The following is a 24,835-nucleotide window of genomic DNA, read 5'->3' on the forward strand; positions in this document are numbered from 1 at the left end:
TTTTAAGAATATAATATTATTACACACCTCCGTGAACGACCGATTCCCGAGTCCGTTACACTGTGACCACGAGTGATATGCATGTGTCAAAACTGATACTTCTAGATACAAAATTAGTTGTAGATTACTTATGCAACAACCATACATCGCTAATTCGTAAGACATCCTATGACACGAGAAAATTCGAGTTCTAAATCTTGAAAAGTAAAAATTGGTATCAAAACAAGTGTCTATTGAGAGATTTTCCTCAACTCAACTATTATTATTATTATTTAATTCCGAAAAGAAACTCACCCCTATAGGTTGGGACGGACTTAAGTAGAAATAAATTTTTTTAGTATTAAATTTTTATTTTTTTTTAAATAAATAAAATTATGTAGCTGTAAAACTATATACTTGCCCCCCTAAAGTTGAAACAAAAAATCATTGTTGCTCCCCTCATCTCACGGCTGGAACAGAGACGTCTGAACTCTTAGGGACTTAGGCGGGTTGCTTAAGACCCCAGCTAATAAGAAGGCCTCAATTTTTATTTTATTTTTATTTTTATTTTTATTTTTTAATTTCTTCATATTATATCCTTCCTAAAATTTGTATTTCCTTCGTATTATCACTCCAGCCAAAATAAAGACCCCAAAATTTGTATTTCCTTATATACTTTCAAAAAATTTTATTTGTTTATATTATAATCTTCCTAAAAATATTATTTCCTTCTATTATTAAACTCTACCCAACATAACAGAAAGGTCCCAATTTTTTTTATTTTTTTTATTTCCTTATGTTATAACCTCCTTAATTAAAATTTTTATTTGTATCGATAATTAGATATTTAATAGGGGCCAAAAGATTTATATCTTTATCTTACCTCCTTTTTCTTTTTTCTCTAGAATTTGTAAAACTTTCCATAATCTTATTTTAACTTTTCTTTGTTTTGTTTTTTTTTTTTTTCCTTCTTATTTATGATGCGAAAATCGATCTCCAAAGTAGGCTGAGCAGCTTTGAATACCACGACTGGAGGTGTTTTGATGAACCAACTCACTGGAGTTTGTGTTTTCGACCCAATCTGAAGCCTTTATTGAAGACCCTTACTGAATTGCCGAAGATTAAACCCTCTACCGTACACTGACTCGGCCACTTTTCTCTCTCATTAGTATTGTAAAAAAAATCCCCAATCGAGCTTCTACTTTAAAATGTGAGAAAATACCATCGATAACCTCACCAACGACTATTAGGATCCCTATAATCATTAAATAATAGCCCATTATTCCTCTCCTACCAAACATGCTAGATTGATGAGGCAAGGGAAAGCTAAGAGCCTAAGAAGTTGCCCCATTGAATGCATTGGTGGCCCAAGCAATGACAACATCCAGCTACTGGTTACATCGAAACCACATTTTGCAGAAATAATGGTCCAGAGTCCAAAGGAGTACTGACAGAAAGAAAACAAGTGGTCATAGTCTTTTGCCTATCTTCTACAGAAATAGCAGGTGATGGAATATATAATGCCAAATCTCAATAATTTTGTGTGTCCATTGAGCTTGTATCTAATGGCCAACCAAATACACTAAATCTGTGCTTGGGAATAACATAAGGTACAAAATTAGATGTGCCCAAGGTACTCTTGGCAATGGGGATAAATCCATTCCAATTCCCTACAACCGAACGTAGATGATAATTATCGCAAGCACTTTAGAGCTCTCTAATGTTGAAAGGTAATCTTGAACAAGTTACAGCAGCAGTTACAAAAATTTTACAAAAATGGAGTTGTTAGGAGAATGTATTGCACCAAATAGGTACATTCTATGTAGAACTGTAACATACATTGACAATCTTGTATTCCTAGGGCATTGACATTCCCCCTGCATCAGACTTTTGGGGGAAAAAATGAACAGAGCAGATAGGAGGAAATAGTTGCAATGACAATACTTGAATAAAATTTATGACCATCGCTTCTGGCGTAATTTAGAGATTGTTAAGTCTGCTCCACCGAAGCCATCCATTACGGCATTTGCGGAAGGAAACTCAGCTCTTGATGTCAAACTATGAGATTCAAGATAAAAATAAAGATCAACTTAGACATGACCTGACTGGTCAGAAATACAACAGCAAAAATAGATAAAAGCACCAAAGAATGAAGGTCGAGTCAACAATTCCTTGTAGAATTCTGCAACTTACTGGGAAAATAAATTCAGCATAAAATTTGAAGATCGACCATCTAGAGGTAATAAAAATCATCACTACTATGTGATCCAAAATGATTCACCCCCTCCTCCCCCCAATTATTTGAAATTTGACCCTCGTAAAGATAGAAGAATCATCTAGGAATTTTAACCTATAATTTTTGAAATTTCACCCTCATAAAGATAAGCTACAACATACATACAATCTGGAATTCTCAATACTCTCCATTGGATAGAAAGCTTAAAAAGATATTATTTATGGGCGATGATTAGTCTTTTGACTCTTTTCTTAATATACTACTTGGATTTAGGATTCTAAAATATGAAGTTTTTACACGTTGACTCTGAAGTCTATTTTAAGCTCTTTTAAAGGATCCATTTAATGACTTAATACGTAATTTGACCTAAATAAGTCCCATAAATCACTACATTCCATCTTCGACAAATTCATAAATAACCCAAAAAGTCCTTGACTCCAAAATGTAAGAAAACACAATAAAATCATGCCAGCAACATGATAACCTAAAACTAACACAAAAAAAGACTCATATTAAACCTAAACTTCATTAAAAGTGGGCCAGACTGAAATCCGTGTGAAATTTCCAGTTTGCCTTTGTGATGTTGGGGTCCAAATTTTGTTTCGACCCGGGTCGTGTTGCAACCCGGATTCGAACACTGCCCCCGAGAAAAATTTCATGACCCATTTTCTCTTATGAGTCGTGGACCTTGTTTAGCTATTGTCGCTCGGTACATAAGGGTGGTTAAGGTTTGGAGTGGCATATCGAGAGAATACTGAAAACCGCAGGAAAGAGAGTGAGAGAGAGCTAAGTGTTGGGGTAGAAACTTATAATCTCCTATTTTTCGCATAATGAAATATTTCGCCGGATCTTCACTGTGAATGTAGGCTTTGCAGAACCACGTAAATCTGTGTTCTTTGTGTGTGGCGTGTTTACTTTTCTATCGTAATTCTTGGTTTGTTCTTGTTTCGCGATGTTTGTCATAATAGCCTTAATATTATTATCATGCTTATATCACCTCCTTGCTATGTTATATTAACTCTTCTAGACAAGCAAGTACCCACATCCAGCACACCAACACTTAAGGCATGCATACAAGATATGTCTCCCACGTTTCTAGCGAGCCATGCACCAAGCAAGCATATCTAAAAATTCAAGCCTATTATATAACTGTACAAACATTGGGTATGTGTACAAGACGTGTCCCACATAATTAATGGTCAGCCATGCACCAAGCAAGTATACTATATGACTGTATATAAAACTCTCTTATTAAGATCCTTTTTATTGCTTCAAAAAAAATGAATTTCGCATATTGAACCATGTGTTGCATAAAAAATCATTTACCTCTTGAAAATAAAAGGAAAACATTACAAAATATAAAAAAATATATAGTTGTATCTTTGACTCTTTGTATCCTTGGGTTTTGGGATTTAATAAACTGACATTTAAGACATGTTACCCACACTTGACACATATACTTGAATCCATGTAACATAGCCTCACCGTGACCATATCCCATTTTTTTTAGGATTGACCACATTGAGATTTTTGCATTGTTTTGTGTCAATGTCCATACTTACATAGCTCAATTCTAATCGATCCTTAGTTTCAATTGGAGCTTTTTTTTTTTTTTTTTTGGCCCTTCTTAATGTGCTTATAATACACTTCTTTTCATAATCTATGTTACTTGGATGTGAAGGCCCAGTACTAGTGTGTGTCTTAAGCATTATTGGGTCCTTCTAATCCCTAAAAGATACGTGGAATCGTGGATATTGTAATTATAAGAGCGATAAAAATTACAATTCCAAGTCTGAAAATACAAACGGCAAAGGATTAGGTCTTGTTTCATCTTATGTCGACTGGTTTACTGCAAATATGAAACCCTCGCCTGTTGGGAACATCTCTGGCAGAATTGAATCATGAGAAAACGGAATACAGCATCCCCGTCCCACCACTATATCCATGTTTCATTGTGTCAGACAGTCAGTACAGTTACCCCAGGGAAAAAAGTGATAAAATCCATATCAAAATAGACAATATAAATTCACAATTTTTTTATGGGCAGGTTTCCATTGCCAGTAGATCTCCACTATGGAGAAGACTAAAGGATAATTATAATAATTGGCGTTCGATATTCAGTTTTCTACTGATCACCATCTTATGTGAAGCTACAACTCTAGGTCAGTGTGAAAAAAATAAAGAAAAATAAATCATATCTGAAAAAGTTGGCATTATGAGACAAGAAATATTGCTTTACCTGCTCCTAACAACAACACATGGCATGCCTATTCGCTCAGCTGCAGCAACTCCAGATTGGCTTCCGGTAATAAGCACGCAATTGTAGACAGATAATTCTGCATATTCCGCTGCTGCTCGTAATGTGGCAACAATCTTCAGTAAGCTGGATAAATGTAAAACACAGATATCAGATAAAAAAAGGGGGAACTACAGTGAATGAACTAACATTAAGAGACTGATATTGTTGTAATCAATCTGCATTTCACAATGGACTATGTTATGTTATAAAAGGGGCATTAGCGGGGGCCAACCATTGGGCCGGTGGGGTGGACTAGAGACAGACTTAAACTTCAACATAATTTTGCACCAAGTGACTGCTCTCTACTCAACCCTTATTCTAATGATTGTCAATACGAGTTTTTACATATGGACCTAGTAATTGGCCCCCATACGTAGACAATAGTCAAAAGACTTATACAGTACAGCCTCTGAAAAGAGAGGAATGCCACAGGTGTAAAATTTTCAATTAGCAGTTATACATGTTCTCATCAAGTGAAAACATTGCAAAACATTTGAGATGTTCAAGTCAGAAAGAATTTGTTTTGTAAGAATAGAATTATTATGCACTAATAACTCAAAATGGCACAAAAAGACAATCATGTGCAACAAGAAATTACCGAAACCACCCTTGACTCCACAAACCAAATAAAAAAATGGTAAAAACTATAACATTATCTTATTATCCTAAAATCAACAAAATATAATACTTCAGTCAACCCAATAATAAACTTAGCATGCTCCTCATGAAATTTTATATGTGCCCTTTTCTTGTAATAATGCTCTGCATCATCAGATGAGCGCAAATTATGTTACCAATTCAGTACCTTAACTGGAACATACTCCCTCTGTCCATATTAATAATCTCTTTCCTTCTTGGATTGTCCCAAAATACGTGTCCAATTTGAAAAGTCAAAAGAAAAATAAATGCAAGCTTTCCATTATTACCCTTTAAGTTTTCAAAATTCTTCCAACTTGATAATATACATATTTAAACTTGAAAGGACAACTCAGTAATTTTAGAAGGAGATAATGCATGAATTGCATGTCCCCTTAAAAAGGTTCTAACAACAAAAAGGGACAACTAATATGGGACGGAGTAAGTAACCAACTTTCCTACATATTTCAAAATCAAGAAAATTCATATATAGAAGTCATATTTTAGATCCTTGACAACAATTATAAGAAGGTTTAGGTTTCTGAAACAGTTTTCCCCCTCTATTTTTGATAGATAGGTTATTGAGACAGCCGTAAGTTAACTAGTTAATTTTTCATGACATTGGAATCTCAAGAGAGGTTCAACTCAATAAGTAAATATTTTACAAATACTCCAAAGAGCTAGTAAAATAGAAACACTAATTCCTTGACAGTGATAGTCATCTTGCCACCGCATAGCATATATATGCACCTTTGAAAGCATCTTTATAAATATTATAATACCAAGCTTTAAAAATGCAGTACCATATGGATTATGGAATTAAATGCCATCTACAACTTTACAGAAATTTACTGATCAGACACCAAAACATTGGGCTGACGAGAATAAAAGTATAAGACTTTCTCGAAGGTACCAGCATAAAAGGAAGAAAGAATAACCGATAGAACCAAAAGGGATTTACAGGGCTACATGAAAGATGAGATTCTAGAGCATCAAATCATCAAGAAAAATATATAACTTGTAATTCATATAATCATATGTAAGCTTCTAAAAGACACCAGTTTATTAGTGAGGCATCTCCTTTGGTGCTATTTCTTGACAGGCTATATAGTATAAACCAGATAAGAACATCCAGAGACCAAGAATTTGTAGATGCATATCGAAAAAGAAAATGGACTTACATGTCTGTTGAGCTTGTATCAATTTCAACACTCAACTTTAGCATGGATGCCACTTGCTCTGCAATTCTTTGTTTCTCAGCAGCAGCTGGCCAAGAAAGTAAGAAATGAGCCCCTTGATACTGTAGCATCTGAAAAAATATCTCTAGACTTGAACAAAGATATGCAAACCAGCTCATCACAGGGAATTTACCAGCTTTTCTAGCTTCCTTAGCTAGTTGCTCATCCAAACTAGAAGAGACTCCTTTACCAAGTACAAGTTGGCCGTAAAAACTCTGCTCAACCTCCTCATTCCCAACAATCTTTATCTTTGATATTCTATCATTGCCTAGTTTCTCAATAATGGATCTAACAATAAACACAGAAAGAAGGAACTTTTAGCTTGTTCTCAAACTTTCCATCAGTCTGCTGCATTAGTCCTATGAGGTTCAAAGCCCAATGATATTAGACAGACAACATCATTCATAAAAGAAACAACTCATCCAAGTGCAAACAACAATGGCATTCACTATAAGGAAATCTTTGATTCCAATAAGGTTCTCAGTGAGACCACCCCACTTCAGTCATCATGAGTTGAGCATGAGACCACATGAATGCCTGGCGATTTAATTAAAAGCACAATCTCACTCATTCAACTAAAAGAACAAGACTAAAAGCATAGAAGCACCTAGCAGAAGGTTATAATGCACATATTTTATATAGTATACTGCATAGGAGCCGCATTTGTAAATTAAGCATAATTTAAAAACTAACTAAAGATGCCAGCTAGATCAACTGATAAAGACGTGTCAATAGCAAAACCACGTGCTTGTTTTTCAAGTCTACTAGAAGTTTGGAATCCATCTCTGATGGTGTAACGACCCTAGACTCTGAATGGATTAAGTACAAGGTCCATGATGATCTTTGACTCATGATTTCTTTCTTTCATATAATTAATGCTTACTTAAAAAATGTCAATGTCATATACCATATCATTATTTTAAGGACTGTGACTAGAATGAATTGACAAAGGCATAATATATATCATCTGGCTTTCAATTATAAGATTTGCCAATGAGGTCCATTGTGTGTGTTTATCTATATATATGTGTATTACATATATTTATATATGTATTTGTTTTTCTAGTTGTAGAGTTCTTAATGGAATTCTAGATGCATATGTGATTTCTCCTACTACTTCTTATGTGATGCTTGTTTGCTGAGCAGTTATGTAATGTTGTTATTGACAATGCTGTGGGATTGTTATAGATGATGCAACTGAGGTACCTTTTTAATGGGTGATGTGATAAGGTTTCAAAAAAATAAATTAAAATAAAATAAAGAAGAAGAAGAAGAAAGAAAGAAAAGGAGGGCCAAAACAGGATGAATATTTTCAACAGTTGAAGTTTCACAACTGTCATAATAAACATTCTGCATTTGTGAATTATAATTAAACTACATTTCTGCATTCCAAACACTTTAATGTATATATATTAATCTCGAAACAGACCTTGCTACTTTATCCCCACTAGAAGCGTAGGCTGTCAGTATGACCACAGGTATCCCTTCTTTATGTGCATCATCAATAAAACTGCCAAAAAAGGCTGCAATATATCAAAAAGATGCTGATGCTATAAACAAGATTGACCAAATAAAACCAATAAAAAAAAAAATAGGGAAGCAACAGTAGTAGTAGTAGTAACAGCAGCAACAACAACAATAAAATAAATAAAACAATCATGGAAAACACAATGGGGAGTTTCTTAAAATTGATTGTGAGACTAAGTTTGAATTAACTGCTCAAGTCAAGAATGCCCGTAGACTGGTAATTAGTCGTAGGTTGTGATATGCAATAATATAAGTGGTTTCAATTGACAACTATTCGCCAAGAAATTCTAAAATCCATCTCAAACAAAAATAGAAAATTAGGTGCTGTAATGGTTAACAATTTAGTCTTAGCCAAAGGAAAGAAAATCAAGTGCTCTAATAGGTGAGCCTAAGAAACTCTAAATAAGATTCCTACACTATGTTTGGTACGAATGAATGAATTAAAAAAGGAATAGAATGTTGTATGGAATGGGACGGAAATAATTCAAGAATTAATCATTCCATGCACTACTACGTCACAAACATTGAATGGTGCAGGACCAAGACTGTCATTTCTATTGCAGTGTTTTGACAGACCTTTTTAAATCTTGGAATAAAATGGAAATTCATCTTTCCAATATACTTCAATATATATCAGGGTCTTGGTGAAGAAAGCGTGAACAGAACAATGCAGAATGAGTAAATCAAAGAGAGATGAGAAAGAGCCGGGGTAACAGTCGAAAGAGACGATGAAAATAAACTAAGATAGAGGTAGTGAGGGGCAAGAGCGTGAAAACTCACCTAGGTAGGACCTATTGTCACTGTGTTGAAAATATTCTGGGCAAAAAATGAGTGTTAATTGGTTAAGTAACTTGAGTTTGTGATTGATTTTTGAGTCAAGTGTGATAAGTCATGTTGATCTACCTGCTCATTTGATCAGGTAAAGTAGTGATTGAAAACTAGTTGAACTAGAACTTGAACATCGTGAATGCCGGATGGTGATATGGAATCAATGATTGATTAACTTGGATCACACATAATTTAGAGTTGGTAAGTTCAACTCCGTGGAACATAGGCTTAGTTGGATTAAAATTGATTTGGAAAACTTTGATCAGCTTGAACAGTGTCCTAAAAAGTTTCTAGTTTCTAAAATTGTGTTTTTCTCAAAGTAGAAAATTTGAAATTCTTTTAAAGTTTTTTTTTTTTTTAATGGGAGACACAGAATTGAGCAGGGCTGCTTAGACTGACCAATTGTCAACTAGACAGTAGGACGAGCACTGATGTCATCTTAGCAACGACTTCAGCACCAACTTGAATTGCCCAGCACAGATGCTCAATTTTCCAGTTTGATAAAACTGTAATTTCCAAATATGAAATCTGTTCTAGTCAGTTTTATTGGGATTAGGGTCTCTAACCATTTTATAAAAGCCATATGTTTTTCTTTTAGGGAGACATGCATTTTAAGCGCTTGGAAACTTTGAGAGGGAAACGTTAAGAGAATAAAGTGAAAATTTTACAGGTACACACTTTGAAAGATTGATAGATAATTTGAAAACCATGTATTTTTCAAAGTACTTCTTTATGCATGATGAGAAATTTCGGATGAGAAACAAGCAACGGATCTCCCACTGTATATTATACTAGAGTGTGGACTTTTCCTTGTGGAGAACGTAGTTTACTTGGTGGACTGGGTTAACAATTGCTGCAAAAGAAGGTAGATCGAGGAAGTACGACAGCACTTAGACTGCATTGATCGTAAACAACAGGTGGACATGTGGTGACAAATACACGAAATTCAAGTAACAACGTGTGGAACCAACAGGAATGTTGTGAGTGAGTAAATCAGTGAGTTGGTGGTTCCAGATACTGGAATCTGTAACTAGCGATAAGCAATAATCATTTTACTCTTTTGACATGGTGGATTGGTTAGGATCAGAATGATATCCCCGTGGTTTTTCACCATTGGGCTTTCTACGTAAATCTCTATGAATCTTGATTTTGGTTCCTCCATTGGTTGCATGTGTTTGTGTAGAACTGGTTCAAAATGAGCTGCAAACAACCATCACGAAAGTAGACCTAAAGGCTAAATCAACCCACCCCCACCCCCTCCTTTCTCCTCCTGCCCGCCAAAACACGCGTGTGCAACCAAATCCGTGATTCCACAGCATTTTCTTGTATGCAGCTCTCATGTAGGTTTTCCAAGAAAGCATGTTACAAGTTTGAAAGTACAAAGAATTTCCCCCAATTACAGAGAGAGAATTTCTTCACTCCCAATGCTTTCTAACCTCTTTTCCCTCTCGATTTCCCTTATTTATAGACGGTTACAACCTCCTCTGGCCTGGGCCTTATCTGCTCCCTTTTGCCTGGACTCAACTTTTCTCATTTTAATATGGGCTTCTTTAATGTCTTTATGGACCTGGGCCCATCCCGCGCGAACTTGCTCCATCTTGTTTGTCCATACCCGACCCGTCCTTTGCAACACGGATCATACCAAGCCCGGGTCATTTTGGTGTCCTCATCTGCCCCCAATAATCTCTCTCCTTATTAATGAGGGTGAGATTATTGAAAAGACACGATCTTGGTCTGACGGCTCGGAGCAATGACACGAGGAATCGAACGACTGGCACAAAAACCCAAGCTTCGAGATCTGCAGCGCCACTTTTTGCCTTGACCTTTTGAGTTCCATGTCGCCTTTACTTTTCCTCTTTATAAATTCCGGTCTCTCAACCTTCACCCTTCTTCTTATATCTCGCTTCTACTCTCTGCTGCCTTCCTGCACATTCCGGCGATCCTTTTCAATTTCTCCGGCGAGTCTTTCCTTTTCGATTTTTAGCTACTGTGCCGTTGCTGCGTTCATCACAAAATTTCAAGGTCAGTTTTTTTTAAATCTCTCCTTAAAAAGACGCCTTTACTGCCTAGGACTCTTCCCCTTCTCTATGGCTCCCCCTAATCTGAACCCCATTCGATCCAAGAATTACATTCCTCGCGATGTTTCTCTTAGAGTCTATCTAATAAACTTAGACGGGAGATCTGGTGAGGGTCTCCTTCCTGGGGAAGTTTTATTCTTCGCCGTTTATTTAAACGTCATTAGGTTCCCCCTACACCCATTCTTTTGTTATGTTTTCAACAAATTGGGGCTCTGCCCCCTACAAGTTAACCCAAACTTTCTTAGGGTAATTTCAGTCCTCCTGCTCTTGAATCGTGACAGGGGTCTCAATCTTGACATTATTGACCTTCTCCTCTGCTGTCGAATTAATAAGATTTCACAAAATGATTTGTACTATCACTTCTTCCCTATTGACAAACGGTCGATCTGCACTGATAAGAACTCATTTGAAAAAGGTTGGAGACGAAACTTAATTGTGGTTAGTGGGAATTGGCAGACTCCGCTTGGCTAATCCTTCTCTATCCCTTCTTCCTTTGGTACATGCTCTGTCTCTGGCTACAAAAAGCTGAAAACACATCCTACTGAATGCCACTGCGAAAGTTGTCTTCCCCGTTTTTGCACTTTTCTTTGTAGATGTCTTCAGATTCCCCATGATGAACTGGTTTATAGCGTCTACAGGGCTAGGCTAGACATCTTGCAAGAAAGTGTGCTAAACAATGTCCCTTCAGCTACTGATTTGCTTACATCTGACAATCTCTCTGACATCTCTCTTTTAGGGTCCACAATGGAGAACATTCAGATCCCATCTTTCAGCAGGAGGAGGCGTTCTGCTCCCACCCTTTCTAGCGCTCCTGCTATCACATCATCATCTACACCCGCTTCCACATCGTCTTCCCTTGCTGTCTCTGCCCCAGAGCAAGTTGTGATTGTTCCAACTGTGACTCAAGTCACGAACCGTTCCGCTGTTGAGCCTTCTGAGCTCACTCATGCTGAGAACCCTATTGTGGACCATATTGCTGAGATACGTCCTGCTGCTCCCACCATTATGCTTTCCAACATCTCGTCTGATACTTCCTCAGAGAGCACTCAGGATGCTAAAAATTCTCAAGACAATGGAGGGCCAACTAATGTTGGTCTGTCAGAAAAAAGTTTGGGAAAAAGGCTAATGCCTGAGGGCGGTCATGATCGGAGTGATATCCCACCAGCCTGGAGGATCAGGATGGCTTCCTTCAGGATTACTGAACCATTGCCCCCTACCCGGTTCTTCATTCCAGAAGGCGAATCGGCCAGAACCTCTGGTCTGACTCCATCCGTTCTTCCATGGCGACCTTTGCTCAGCCGTGAAGATGGATCGACCATTGGCCCCACTGACTCAATATATAAGGATCCCCTCACCTCCTTTGCTTTCTACAAGGGTTTCTGGACCCCCAAGGACCTTGAGATTCAGAATAAGCTAACCTTTGGTGAGATGTTCCAGCGGTTCCCAACTGCTGCTATGGAGGTGACTCTTTTTTTATTGAAATGCATTTCCTTTCTGCTATAACTCTTTAGTAGCTAGTCTGACCTGAATTTCCCTTCCTTTATGCAGACTCTATTTGGGATGTTCACTTTCCAAAAAACCATTGAGACTTTGAACAAAAAGCTTAAATCCCTCTTTGTGGGCCTTAAACATTCTGTTGAAGCAGAGAGCCTCCTTGAGGCCAAGGTTGCTGAGCTGGAGTCTAAGCTGAGCGAGTCAGAGAAGGGGGTTGCTGACTTAAAGGCAGAGACAGACGGTCTGGCAAATGAGAGGGATTCCCTCAGAGCTGAACGGGATACCCTGAAGACCGAACGGGATTCTCTTCAGGATGAGGTTGATGTCTTGAAAACTGAGAAGAGCGTCGCTCTGACAGAAAGGGACTCTCTCAAAGCTGAGAAGGGAGACCTTCAGCGCTCACTCATTACTAAACGATTGTCTCATGCGAACTCGCAGGAGAAGCTCTTAAACGAATGGTCTTCCTTGCTGAACATGATTGGCAAAGTCGAAGGGGGTATGAAAGCTCTCCTTGCTCGCTTCACGAGAACTAGTGCCATCCGGTATGTTGAAGGGTACAGAGACAGTTTTATTGACCGTTCTCCACCTGAAGGCGAATCAAGTTCTTGTGCTGGTCCAGATGAATTAGATGCTTCTCTGGATATCCACCCCCCAAATAATTATCAAAACCCACCCTGCGACCCGGCTGAAAATATCTTCATCGAGTGCATAGAGGTTGCATCCTCAGGAATTGTTCCATCCTTTCATCCCCTGAATATTCTTCCCCTTTCTACCATTGTGCCCTCTTCCTCAGTTGTTACTGACAGACCTATGTCTGCTGAGGGAGTGATTCATCTTGACTCCCCTTCTAAGGATGATAGGGCAGCTGAGTATGGAGAAGACCTCCATGGTCCAGAGGATGATGGTGGGGAAAACGACAGGTCACAGCCTGGAGAAGATCATCAGAACTGACATCCTGTAGCAGTTTTTTTTTTTATGTATCAAGCTATGTACCTCAGGACCTTTTTGTAATGAATGATAATGCTTTTGCTCAGCATGACTTCCATTCTTCAAGTTTTCCATTTTCAGCTTTGCTGTGTATTTTCACAAGTATTTGGTGTTCGGCCTCGTCACCGTTCTGGAATTATTTTATTTTATTTTGAGCGGCTTTACTTTATTTTGAGCAAGTGTTCGGTGTTCGACTCACAGTGCCAGCTTCCCTACCTTTGCTGAGTGTCTGGCGCTCGACTTGAACGCCTATTGCCACTTGGCTGCTTTTTTTTTTTTTTTTGAGCAAGTGTTTGGCGTTCGGCTCGAAGTGCCAGCTGCCACTAACTTTGCTGAATGCCTAGCGCTCGGCTTGAACGCCTCTTGCCACTCGGCTTTATTTTTATTTTTTGAGCAAGTGTTTGGCGTTCGGCTTAAAGTGCCAGCTGCCACTAACTTTGCTGAATGCCTGACGCTCGGCTTGAACGCCTCTTGCCACTCGGCTTTATTTTTATTTTTTGAACAAGTGTTTGGCGTTTGGCTTTAAGTGCCAGCTGCCACTAACTTTGCTGAATGCCTGGCGCTCGGCTTGAACGCCTTTTGCCACTCGGCTTTATTTTTATTTTTTGAGCAAGTGTTTGGCGTTCGGCTTAAAGTGCCAGCTGCCACTAACTTTGCTGAATGTCTGGCGCTCGACTTGAACGCCTCTTGCCACTCGGCTTTATTTTTATTTTTTGAGCAAGTGTTTGGCGTTCGGCTTAAAGTGCCAGCTGCCACTAACTTTGCTGAATGTCTGGCGCTCGACTTGAACGCCTCTTGCCACTCGGCTTTATTTTTATTTTTTGAGTAAGTGTTTGGCGTTCGGCTTAAAGTGCCAGCTACCACTAACTTTGCTGAATGCCTGGCGCTCGGCTTGAAAGCCTCTTGCCACTCGGCTTTATTTTTATTTTTTGAGCAAGTGTTTGGCGTTCGGCTTAAAGTGCCAGCTGCCACTAACTTTGCTGAATGGGAAGGGTGTCAATTAATTTTTTGAGCAAAGAAGAGACTTTCTATAAAACTTGGGAACTTCGTACACTTGCAAGTATGCAATTTAAAGCGTGCGTATTGCTTGAAATTAAACTTTACTTCTATTGGTAGTACCTTTTCAGAGACGTAGCATTCCATGACTTATTGACCACCCTTCCTGCCATAGTTTCTAGGACGTACGCCCCCTTCCCTATGACCTCTGCTATTCTGTATGGACCTTCCCATGGGGAGAACATCTTTTTGACTATTCCCACCTTCCTTTTCAGAACCAGATTGCCAAGAGCGAAGTCTCCGTGCCTCACCTTCTTGTTATGGCTATTCACAAGCATCTGTTGATAAGAGGCAAGCCTTACTGCAGCCGCATCCCTTTTTTCCTCCAGTAAATCGAGATTAAACCTCAGCATTCTATCATTCTGCTCTTGATCCCACGCCAAGCTCCTTACAGTTGGAACCAAGTGCTCGACTGGTATCACCGCCTCGGTGCCGTAGGCCATAGCGAATGGGCTCTCTCCAGTCGGCCATCTTGGGGTTGTTCTGTAAGCCCACAAGACGTTCGGAAGCTCATCTAACCATTTTCCTTTTTCATTTTCTAGCTTTTTCTTAATGCAAGCAAATATTGTCCTGTTTGTGATTTCGGCTTGACCATTAGCCTAGGGATGACTGACTGCTGCTAACTTCTGGTTGATTCCATATTCTTCCAGCAGCTCTTTCACTTGCTTGCTATCGAGGTTGGTTCCATTGTCCATCACGATTGACCTTGGTACGCCAAAACGACAGATAATATTATTCCAGATGAAGCGTCTTACTTGAGTTTGGGTGACACTAGGGTACGGCTCTACTTCTGCCCATTTGGTGAAGTAATCAGTTGCTAGTAGAACGTACTTATTTTGCGATCTTGCAGTCGGCAAAGGGCCAACCACATCCATCCCCCACTGCGCGAAAGGCCATGGGGTGGCCATTACGTGCAGGTTTTCAGGTGGTTGATGTATCAATGACCCGAACCTCTGGCATTTATCGCATCTTCTAGAGAATTCTTCTGCATCTCGTGCCATGTTTGGCCAGAAGTACCCCTGTGTCATTGCTTTGTGTGCTAAAGATCTTCCTTCTGAATGATTTCCGCATACTCCCTTGTGAATGGTTCGCATAATCTGTCTAGCTTCTGTTGGGGTAACACACTTCAAATATGGACCCGAGAAGGAGCGTCTATACAACTGATCACGCACAATGGCATACTTTACCGCGTTGGACCTAATTTTTCTTGCCTCGTCCTTCTGCTCGGGGAGTGCACCATTACATATGAAAGCCATAATTGGATCAATCCAGCTCGGCTCATATGGTATAACATTAACATGTTGAGCGCTCAGATTAGGCAGCTCATAAAATGGAAGGTTGGATCAGTACGTCAACCGGGATGACCCTAGCCAAAGTCTCTCCAGAACTGGATGCACTACAAGCCAAGCGGTCGGCATCTTCGTTATACTCTCTCAGCAATTAGATGAACCTGATCTGATCAAAGCCTTTCGCCTCACGCAGACCCGCAGTTCGGTATGCTTCCATGGTCTTATCCTTGGCCCCATATTCCCCATTGACTTGCCGAATGACTAGTTGTGAATCACTATAAGTAATCAGATTCTTGATCTTCAGTTCTTTAGCCAACTTCAGCCCAGCTATCAACGCCTCATATTCTGCCTCATTGTTGGTTGCGTTGAACTCAAGTCTTATCGCTTGGCTCAACGTAGTTCCTTCTGGTGTTTGCAATTGGATTCCAATCCCTGCCCCCATTTGATTCGAGGAGCCATCCACGAAGAGCTTCCACAAGGAACAATTATAATCCTCCACCAAATCTTCAGCATCACATTCAAGTAGGAAATCCGCCACCGCTTGACCTTTGATTGCCGTCCTGGGCTCGTATGCAATATCAAATGAACTCAATTCAATGGCCCACTTGGTCATTCTCCCCGATAGGTCCGGTTTGTGCAGGATCATTCTCAAAGGGAAAGTTGTTAAAACGACGATCGGATGAGATTCAAAATAATGTCTAAGCTTCCTTTTTGCGTTGACCAGCAACAAGATCATTCGTTCGGCCCTGGAGTACCTTCTTTCCGGCTCAGACATTGTTTTGCTAACATAAAACACCAGGAACTGCTTTCCTTCTTTGCAACGGATCAGAACGGCACTAGTCGCTATACTGGAAACCCCAAGATATAGAAAGAGCTTCTCATTCGGCTCGGGAGCAGACAGAACCGAAGGATTACGCATGTATTCCTTCAGGCTGGTTAGCGCCTGTCGTTGCTCATCCCCCCAGGTTTGCCTTCCGTGCCCTCGAATTGTATCAAAGAAAGGTTTACAGCGGTCCAAAAGCTTGGAAATAAATCGGCTCAGTGCAGCTATCCGACCTGTGAGTGCTTGCACCTCCTTAATTGTCTTTGGCTCTGCATTTCTGATCAGGGCTTCTGCCTGCGCTGGGCTGGCCTCAATTCCTCTATGATTGACCACATGTCCCAGAAATTGACCGGAGCTTACGTCGAATGAGCATTTGGTCGGATTAAGCTTCATCCCATACTGGTGCAACACATCGAACACATCCTGCAGGTGAGCTAAATGATCGCTCTTCTTCTTACTCTTGACCACCAGATCATTAATATAAGCCTCGACAGTGCTTCCCATTTGGCCCTTAAAAATCTTGCTGATCAGCCTTTGATAAGTAGCTCCAGTGTTTTTTAATCCGAACGGCATGACTTTGTAGCAATAAGTCCCTCGTTCAGTAACAAACGAAGTTTTCTCTTCGTCGACTGGATCCATGGGAATTTGATTATAACCGGAATAAGCATCCAGGAAGGTTAACCGCTCATATCCTGTGGTGGCATCTACCATTTGATCAATCCTTGGCAATGGGAAACTATCCTTTGGTCAAGCTTTATTCAGATTAGTGAAGTCGATACACACTCTCCACTTCCCATTCTTCTTCTGCACTACAACAACATTGGAGAGCCAGGCCGGGTACTGAACTTCTCTGATGAATCCGGCTTCAAGCAGCCGATCAACCTCCTCAGCTATAATCTGATTTCGTTCTGGAGCAAATCTTCTCTGCTTCTGCTTCACTGGCTTTGCATTCGGATCTACATTGAGGGAATGGCAAGATACAGCAGGATTTATCCCTGGCATATCTGAATGGCTCCATGCGAATACATCTGCATTCCGAGTCAAGAAATCAGTCAACTCTAGTTTTTCTTCTTCAGTAAGTCTGGTTCCCACCCTTGTTGTTCGGTTCGGTTTCTCATAGTCAATCTTCACTTCATGAAGGAGTTCTGTGGTCAAAACTGGTGGCTCCTCCTCCCTATCCTTGCTGGGAGGAGGGTTCTGTAATTGCTATTTTGGACTGGCAGAACGGATGGGATTTTTTTTCCTTTTCTAGCAGATTTCAAAGTTACTGAATAACATTCTTTAGCTGCAACCTGGTCCCCGTGTATGTCTCACCTTGGTCCCATCTGGACTCAAACATCGCATCACTTGATGCAAGGTTGATGGGACGCCCTGAGCTCTGTGAATCCATCCTCTGCCCATCAAGAGGTTGTAGGATGGATGAATTTCCACGACCACAAAACTTTCAGTCAAAACTCGTTCAGCAGCTTGTACTGTCAATTCCACCATTCCAATGGGTTCCACTCGCTTCCCATCAAATCCGAGCAACGGATTTCCTGTGGGTTTGAGTTTTTCGGGTTTGATCTCCAGTCGGTCGAACGTCACCTTGGGCATGACATTCGCACTACTTCCTGGATCAATCAGAACTCTTCGAATCAAGCATTCTGCAACCGTCAAACTGACGACTAATGGATCTTCATGAGGAATCTGAACGCGTAGCAGGTCCGTTTTATCAAACTTTATCGATGTGGACGCGTTCTGCTGATACAAAGCATGCACACTGCCAATCCTTCTTTTCAACTGGGCCTGGCATAACCTCGTTCTGAGCAACTCTTCTGACTCCGTTGTTTGTTCAGGCTGGCCATGAATTGCATTTATAATCCGGATAGGCTGAGAGTTGCGTTGGTTCGGCCTCTGGTTCCGCTTGATTTGCTCAGTCGGGCGGTTCTGCTCTTGCGCCGGACCTTGAACATAGCTTGCAAATTCCCCTTTTGCGATTAGCATCTCTACCTGCCTCCTTAGGTTCCTACATTCGTTAGTCTGATGTCCAAAATCACTATGGAAAGCACAATGTTTAGTTTGATCCCTCTATTCAAGAGGTTGCCTGATTAGCAGAGGAGGACGAAACTTATCTTTGTTCTCTTGGTATAGCCTTGCTAAGGTGACTCTGAGTGGAGTGACTGATTCCTCCTCCCTGGGCCTCTTCTCCGCCTTCCATGAGGGGTGACGTTGCGGCTGAGCTTGTTTTTGCCGGACCTTGGCTTTGGACTTCTCTTCCGTCGAAATAATTGACGTCTTCCTCGAATTAGCTGCCTCTTCCTCCTCAAGACGAACAAAACCGTCAGCTCTCTCGTTCAGCTCGTCCATGGTCTTTGGCGTATTAACCACCAAGCTGGTGTGGAACGGCGTCCCCCGGTTCATTGCGAGTTTAAATGCTTGGACTGCTGTGGACGGATGACACTCCATTAACATGCTTTTAACGAGGTTGAACCGGGTGAGAAAAGCTTGGAGCCGTTCATCCTCATGCTGCTTCATTGTGAAAAGGCTTGATACATCCTTAGCCGGACGTTTATTCCCGTAGTACTGGCTTATGAACTTATCGCATAAGTCCTGGAAACTGGCGATTGAGCCCTGAGCCAGATTCTTGAACCAATTGAGAGCTGGTCCAGCCAAGCTCGTAGGGAAGCATTTGCACATCAAAGGATCATTATTAGTATACAAAGCCATTTTCAACTGAATATGGTAGATGTGATCGACCGGATCGCTTGTTCCGTCAAACAGAATGAAAACCGGCATAGAGAACTTCTTCGGATTTGGTGCGTTCAGAATTTCATCAGTGAACGGAGATGCAACCGTCCTTGCTGATGAGCGCAATGCTTCGTTTTCCCTTGAAAACCGTGACGGAAACCCCCGATCGGCAGATCTCCTTTCTGAACTGTGGTAATCAACTGTTGCTAATGAAGGTCGGTAAGGCGGATCGAACGACCTGTCCTCCGCAAACTCACTCCGCCACACGGTGACGCAACCCTATGTTTATATGCCGGTGCTTCCTCCCTCATAATCTGTTCGTAATGCGGTTCCAGATGAATAGATCCTTCTCGATCCTCTACTTGACGGACATTCGGAGGCAGATCACCGATTATAACTTCATCACGACGTGGATCAACACGATTGACACCTTCTGGATCACCTTGACGATTAGCTTGGGACGGTAAAGCTCCCTCTCCTTCAGGAGGTGGCCTCGGAATTGCAGGAGCCTCACGACGCTCCATTCCAGCTCATAGCTCTGCATTTTCTTTCCTCAAAACGTCGATCATGTTCATCAGCTCATCGAGCTTCGTCTGCTGGCCGTTCTCCAAAGGATTTGAGTTCGCCTCTCCGATCATCACTCCAGATCGGAGCAAAGTCATCAACTGTAGATTTCTTGACCAGATCAGAGTTCCGAACGCGCGCACACCAGATCTGAACTCACACTTGCTGAATTCAGTCCGCTACTGGCCGGATTCAGTAATCACAACAGATCGCAATTGTGTAATTCGCCGGATCAAGCACAGATCTGATTTGCTTGGATCGGACACCAACTTCTCGAAATCAACCGGAGCCTGGACTCATCGAGACAAATCGTATTATCACCAATGTTGATTCAACTTTCGCAGATTAATCGTCTTCCTTGCAGAGTGCTTTGAATCGATTCGATCTGGAACAACATCAATCAATCCTTCCTGTTCTTCCCACAGACGGCACCAATTGAAAGTACAAAGAATTTCCCCCAATTACAGAGAGAGAATTTCTTCACTCCCAATGCTTTCTAACCTCTTTTCCCTCTCGATTTCCCTTATTTATAGACAGTTACAACCTCCTCTGGCATGGGCCTTATCTGTTCCCTTTTGCCTGGACTCAACTTTTCTCATTTTAATATGGGCTTCTGTAATGACTTTATGGACCTGGGCCCATCTCGCGCGAACTTGCTCCATCCTGTTTGACCATACCCGACCCGTCCTTTGCAATACGGATCATACCAAGCCCGGGTCATTTTGGTGTCCTCAAAGTTATTAGCTCTAATTATGAGAATAAAAATAATTAAAAGTTCAAGAAACACAACTCATATCCTTCAAGTGGAAACATTGACATATAAATTAAAATTAAATAACTATGAATAAGATGCTACTTGAGTTAAAATGAAGGAACAGAGACCGAGTAAACTGATATTTGTGTCATGTATTGCATCCATAAGATACGAACACAGAGACGAAGTAAAAAAATCAAGTTTCAACCTGCGAAGTCAAAACATATCTGGACACAAAAATAACCAATAGTTTAAAAATTCCATCAGTAATTATCAGAATTCATGTTAATGTTTGACAAAATAACCATGAAAAATGTGCTACAAAAGTTATCCGCAGTATTAAGGAAAGGCATCTGCATTTTCATAATGATAATCAATAGAGGCCTTGAATTATAAAAGAGATGACTGATTTTAGGAGATGCAAGATGCATCAAATTGGACAAATTATATTAATCAAGACTGGATTACTCACTCCTCAACACCAGGTCTCAGAGGTAGAGTTTTTGACAGCACAAAATCATCCAATGCATTTTTCTGCCAAAAATTAACCGATATATTAGCAATTGAACTACAGAACTCTGCTCATCTTGATTCTCTAGAGAGGCAAAAATAAAAATAAAAATTGTGCGGTCATCCAAGTAAAATGGAATTGATTACGATTCTCTAATGAGCTTAAATACTCCAAGGAAGATATTTTAAAAAAAGAAAAAGAAAAAGAAAGTAAATAACTGGAATGAGCAAAGCATCTTGAAGATCAAGAAGAACAGCAGCAGCTATAAAACAAATTAAGAAAAATCATCTATATCATAGAGAATATACATTTTGTAATGTTGAACCATCAAATACGAATTTCTCTCTCATTAACCTTACAGCTCTGTAAGGTTGCTTTGCTGGCAGTTTTATTGTAAGTTTGACATCTAGAGCTATTGGGTGAACATGCAACACAAAACTTGTTATTCTAAGGATGTTATAGCTTGGATGTTTAATAGCTTGGAACATTTTCATTTAGCTTTATGAACTTTTAAAGAATTTTGATATTTCAAAATCTCGCTTCATTTTGAACTAGTTCAGAATTTTTATTCAAGAAAATCCTAAAGAATGAGACGTCCTTCTGAATAGATTTTCAATATATTGATGATCTATAAGAAAATATTGAATGTCAGATTTCTTAACAATCATAAGCCGTTAAATTCAATTTTTTTTTCTTAACTAATTCAAAATTTCCATTTTACCTATTAAGGTAATATAAGGATCCAAAAAGTATACCTCTAACCCCCCCCTCCCTTTCGAGTTTTTCTAATCAGCTCAATTTTACTCAATCCCAAGGAGATTTATATGTAGAACTGAATTAAAATAATCATATCTATAGTCCCCTTCGACCTCAATTACCTATGGCACAATATTAAACTGACCAATCTGCAAGATCTACATTTAAATGTACTTAGATGAACTAGACAATTTCTTAATTGCTGATCAATAGTATAAGTTATACCTTTTCTTTCAGTAAACTTTTGATAAATGTTGCCTTCTCACTTGTGGGCAGTGAAGTAGGCCAACCAATCTGCAAGAGAAATAAGCATTAGGAGACAGATTGAGAAAACAAAAATAAACATGCAAAGGTGTGCAGGAAGATATCTATCAAGTTTTCACTTTTCTAGAAGATAAAGCAATGTAAAACTCACCCTGTTAAAAAATAAGATCAACATCCTTTCCTCATCACCAGCACCCTTCCTGAAATGAAATAAACAACAATCACTGGTACAGCCAAAATTAAGAATTAAAATACTAAATTAGTTGGACGTAAAAGTATAATGAAGAAAATAAAATATGGGATTGAATTTTAAAGAGAGGAAATCTGAGTCAAATATGCGACTTAAAACATTAATGTGAAAATTAAGACCACTTCATCAAGCTGCAATGTATTAATAAAAAAGATTAATCAACTTGGAAGCACCATTTCAATTTTTTTATTTTATTATTATTATTTATTTATTTATTTTTCCTGAACTGGAAGTAAATAGTAGTAGCAAATGGATGATAAATAAATGCAACTCAACTGACTCATGCAACACAAGCAAGCCAAGCTTTTCTGGTCCCACGAGAATTTTGTCCAAAGTACATTAGTACCTCAAATCAAAGAACATGTTCCGACTTACAACTTTAAACACCTAAATTTTCCAGTAATCACACCTTACAAGGTCTAGATATACAGGTTCAGGCCAATTCGCACAGTCCAATCCAAGCTTCTTAAATGCTGACAATTGGAAAAAGAAAAAAAAAGTCAGAATCACACACAAGTTTTCTACTAATTATGATATTTGGATTCAAAATAAATTCAAACCATTAGGAGTAGGACACATAAATTATTGCATCTGCCGCACCTACATTGAAGGCTTGGCGATTGCCCATGCGGTAGACATCCATCAAAACCCTGAATAGGAGGAGATGCATTAGGGAAAAATTGCAAGCAGTATTAACATATATAATGTAATGCCTCAAGTAGAAAAAAAATATTAATCCAGATGTAATTACAAACAGTATCACCAATTTTTTCTATCACCTTTTTTCTAGAGCATATTTTTTTTTTTTTTGTTTATGGCATATGTATTATAGGACCAGAAATGTTATAAACCAGAGAATCAAAATTATAAAGCCCAATTTAGTGCATGAATAAAGCAAGAAAACTGGGTTAGAAAATCATGCAAGAAAACAAATCAATTACAGTGTATTTATAAAACATCATAATTACAGTAATGAGAAAAACATAATTTAATTATCAATGCATCAAAGCAACGTAAAAAGGGCACTAAAATCAAATCGAAGTATGAAGGAAAAAATCGAGTACAGTACATAAATAAAGATATATACTCTATTTCAGAACAATACCCTTCAACTTCAAGAATAACAGCAAGTTCTTGAGATGGGTTCTGGTCAGACGGGCTGGACGATGAGCTCGAGGCGGTGAACCGATTGAACTGCAAACTTTTGCCGCGAAAATTGGAGTTTCTCGGGGAAGTGAGGGAAAATGAAGGGAGAAAATGGAGATGGTTTGAGGGAACCTCGTAGCACTTGTTATGGTCGTTGATTATGCCGGAGACTCGGAGCGAGTAGAGAATCGGAGACGAAAGGGTCTCCATGAATTCGAGACGCAGAGTTCTTTCGAGTGAGTACTGAACATTCGTTACCGCTTATGTAATAGGACATTTTGTGCTTGGCTCCACTAGGTTTGAACAAATTGGAGAAACTACCCTTTTTAAATTTCTATATCACACTTACTTCCCATTTACTAAAATCATAAAATTACATTTTTACACTTTTTAAAGATTCTTTTCTCCCACTAGCACTTCAACCTCCTGTCAAGTTTTTTTTATTGTTTGAAGAATGTTAATATTTATTTGATATAATTGTGTAAATTTTGAAAGAACGTTTATTTGGTTCATATTCAAATACAAATTTTTAGAATTTGATTGAAAAATTATAAAAAACTTATTTGGTTAATATTCTTAAATACAAAATTTTAGAATTTGATTGAAAAAAATTTAAAAAAATTATTTGGGCGGTCCGCGATCTTAAAAGAATGAAAAGTTATTTACTAGATTGTTTAAGACTAGAACAAAACATAATAATTTAAATGGGGTGTGTTCCGTTACCATCCTGATTACTGTGGTGTTTGAAGAGGTGGTAATTTATACAAGTATCATTATTGTTTTTGTTATAAAATAAAAAATTGTACATATACAATGGGTGTTGTTTGTTTGCTTAAATATTGGTTGTACTTTTACGTTATTGGAATGTTTAAAAAAAAGGGTTAAAGTTATATATTTTTACAAATTATTTTCTATATTTATAAATTCGCAACAAACACATCCCTTATGGTGTTATGACTTTTAAAGTAAACGAAAATTGCTACATTATATTACTTTTTTCTTCTTCTTTTTTTTTTTTTTTTACAATAAAATGTAGGGATTATTACGTATAAATGGAGTTAGAGCACCACATTTACTTAGAGGCTGAGTCAAAGTCCCAAAGTTTCTCTAAAATGTGTTTGACCGAAAAGCTGAGGTGGCACATGAAAAAATACTGTTTCATATTTCTGTTGCCTAATATACCCTTCTTCCTATTTTATGTGTTACCTAAAATACCCTTTTGTACACTTACCTATTTTCAAGCCCTAATTCCTCGTTACATTCCATTCATGCCGGCCTATCTCTCCCCCCTTCTCTGTAAACAGTAGCGATCAACAAACCCCTCTCTCTCTTTGTCCTAACCCTCACTGAATTCTCTCTCTCATTCGTGCAAGAACCGTTTCTCTCTCATCGT

General features: G+C 39.1%; 1 protein-coding gene across 3 annotated transcripts; it reads right to left on the reverse strand.

Annotated features, from left to right (window-relative positions):
• Positions 1-1,697: 1,697 nt before the first annotated feature.
• Positions 1,698-23,694, reverse strand: LOC132304493 (CBBY-like protein). Of its 3 annotated transcripts, none has more exons than XM_059802195.1 (11): positions 23,402-23,693; positions 22,897-22,946; positions 22,706-22,769; positions 22,198-22,246; positions 22,008-22,076; positions 20,988-21,049; positions 7,818-7,898; positions 6,522-6,676; positions 6,332-6,416; positions 4,455-4,598; positions 1,698-2,037 (listed from the first exon to the last, which is right to left on the reverse strand). In XM_059802195.1, exons 1-11 carry the CDS (start codon positions 23,650-23,652, stop codon positions 1,935-1,937), a joined length of 1,113 nt encoding a protein of 370 aa, XP_059658178.1. In that variant the 5' UTR covers positions 23,653-23,693; the 3' UTR covers positions 1,698-1,934. The 3 variants fall into 3 exon arrangements, with proteins under 3 accessions (XP_059658178.1, XP_059658187.1, XP_059658197.1); XM_059802204.1 differs by lacking the exon at positions 1,698-2,037 and adding an exon at positions 3,599-4,151 and having other exon boundaries at positions 23,402-23,694; XM_059802214.1 differs by lacking the exon at positions 1,698-2,037 and having other exon boundaries at positions 4,451-4,598.
• Between the last annotated feature and the right edge of the window lie 1,141 nt (positions 23,695-24,835).

Source organism: Cornus florida, unplaced genomic scaffold (genome assembly GCF_030987335.1).
Source record: "Cornus florida cultivar Cherokee Brave unplaced genomic scaffold, ASM3098733v1 CherokeeBrave_3.0.0_Hap2_Chr01, whole genome shotgun sequence".
Classification (NCBI taxonomy): domain Eukaryota; kingdom Viridiplantae; phylum Streptophyta; class Magnoliopsida; order Cornales; family Cornaceae; genus Cornus; species Cornus florida.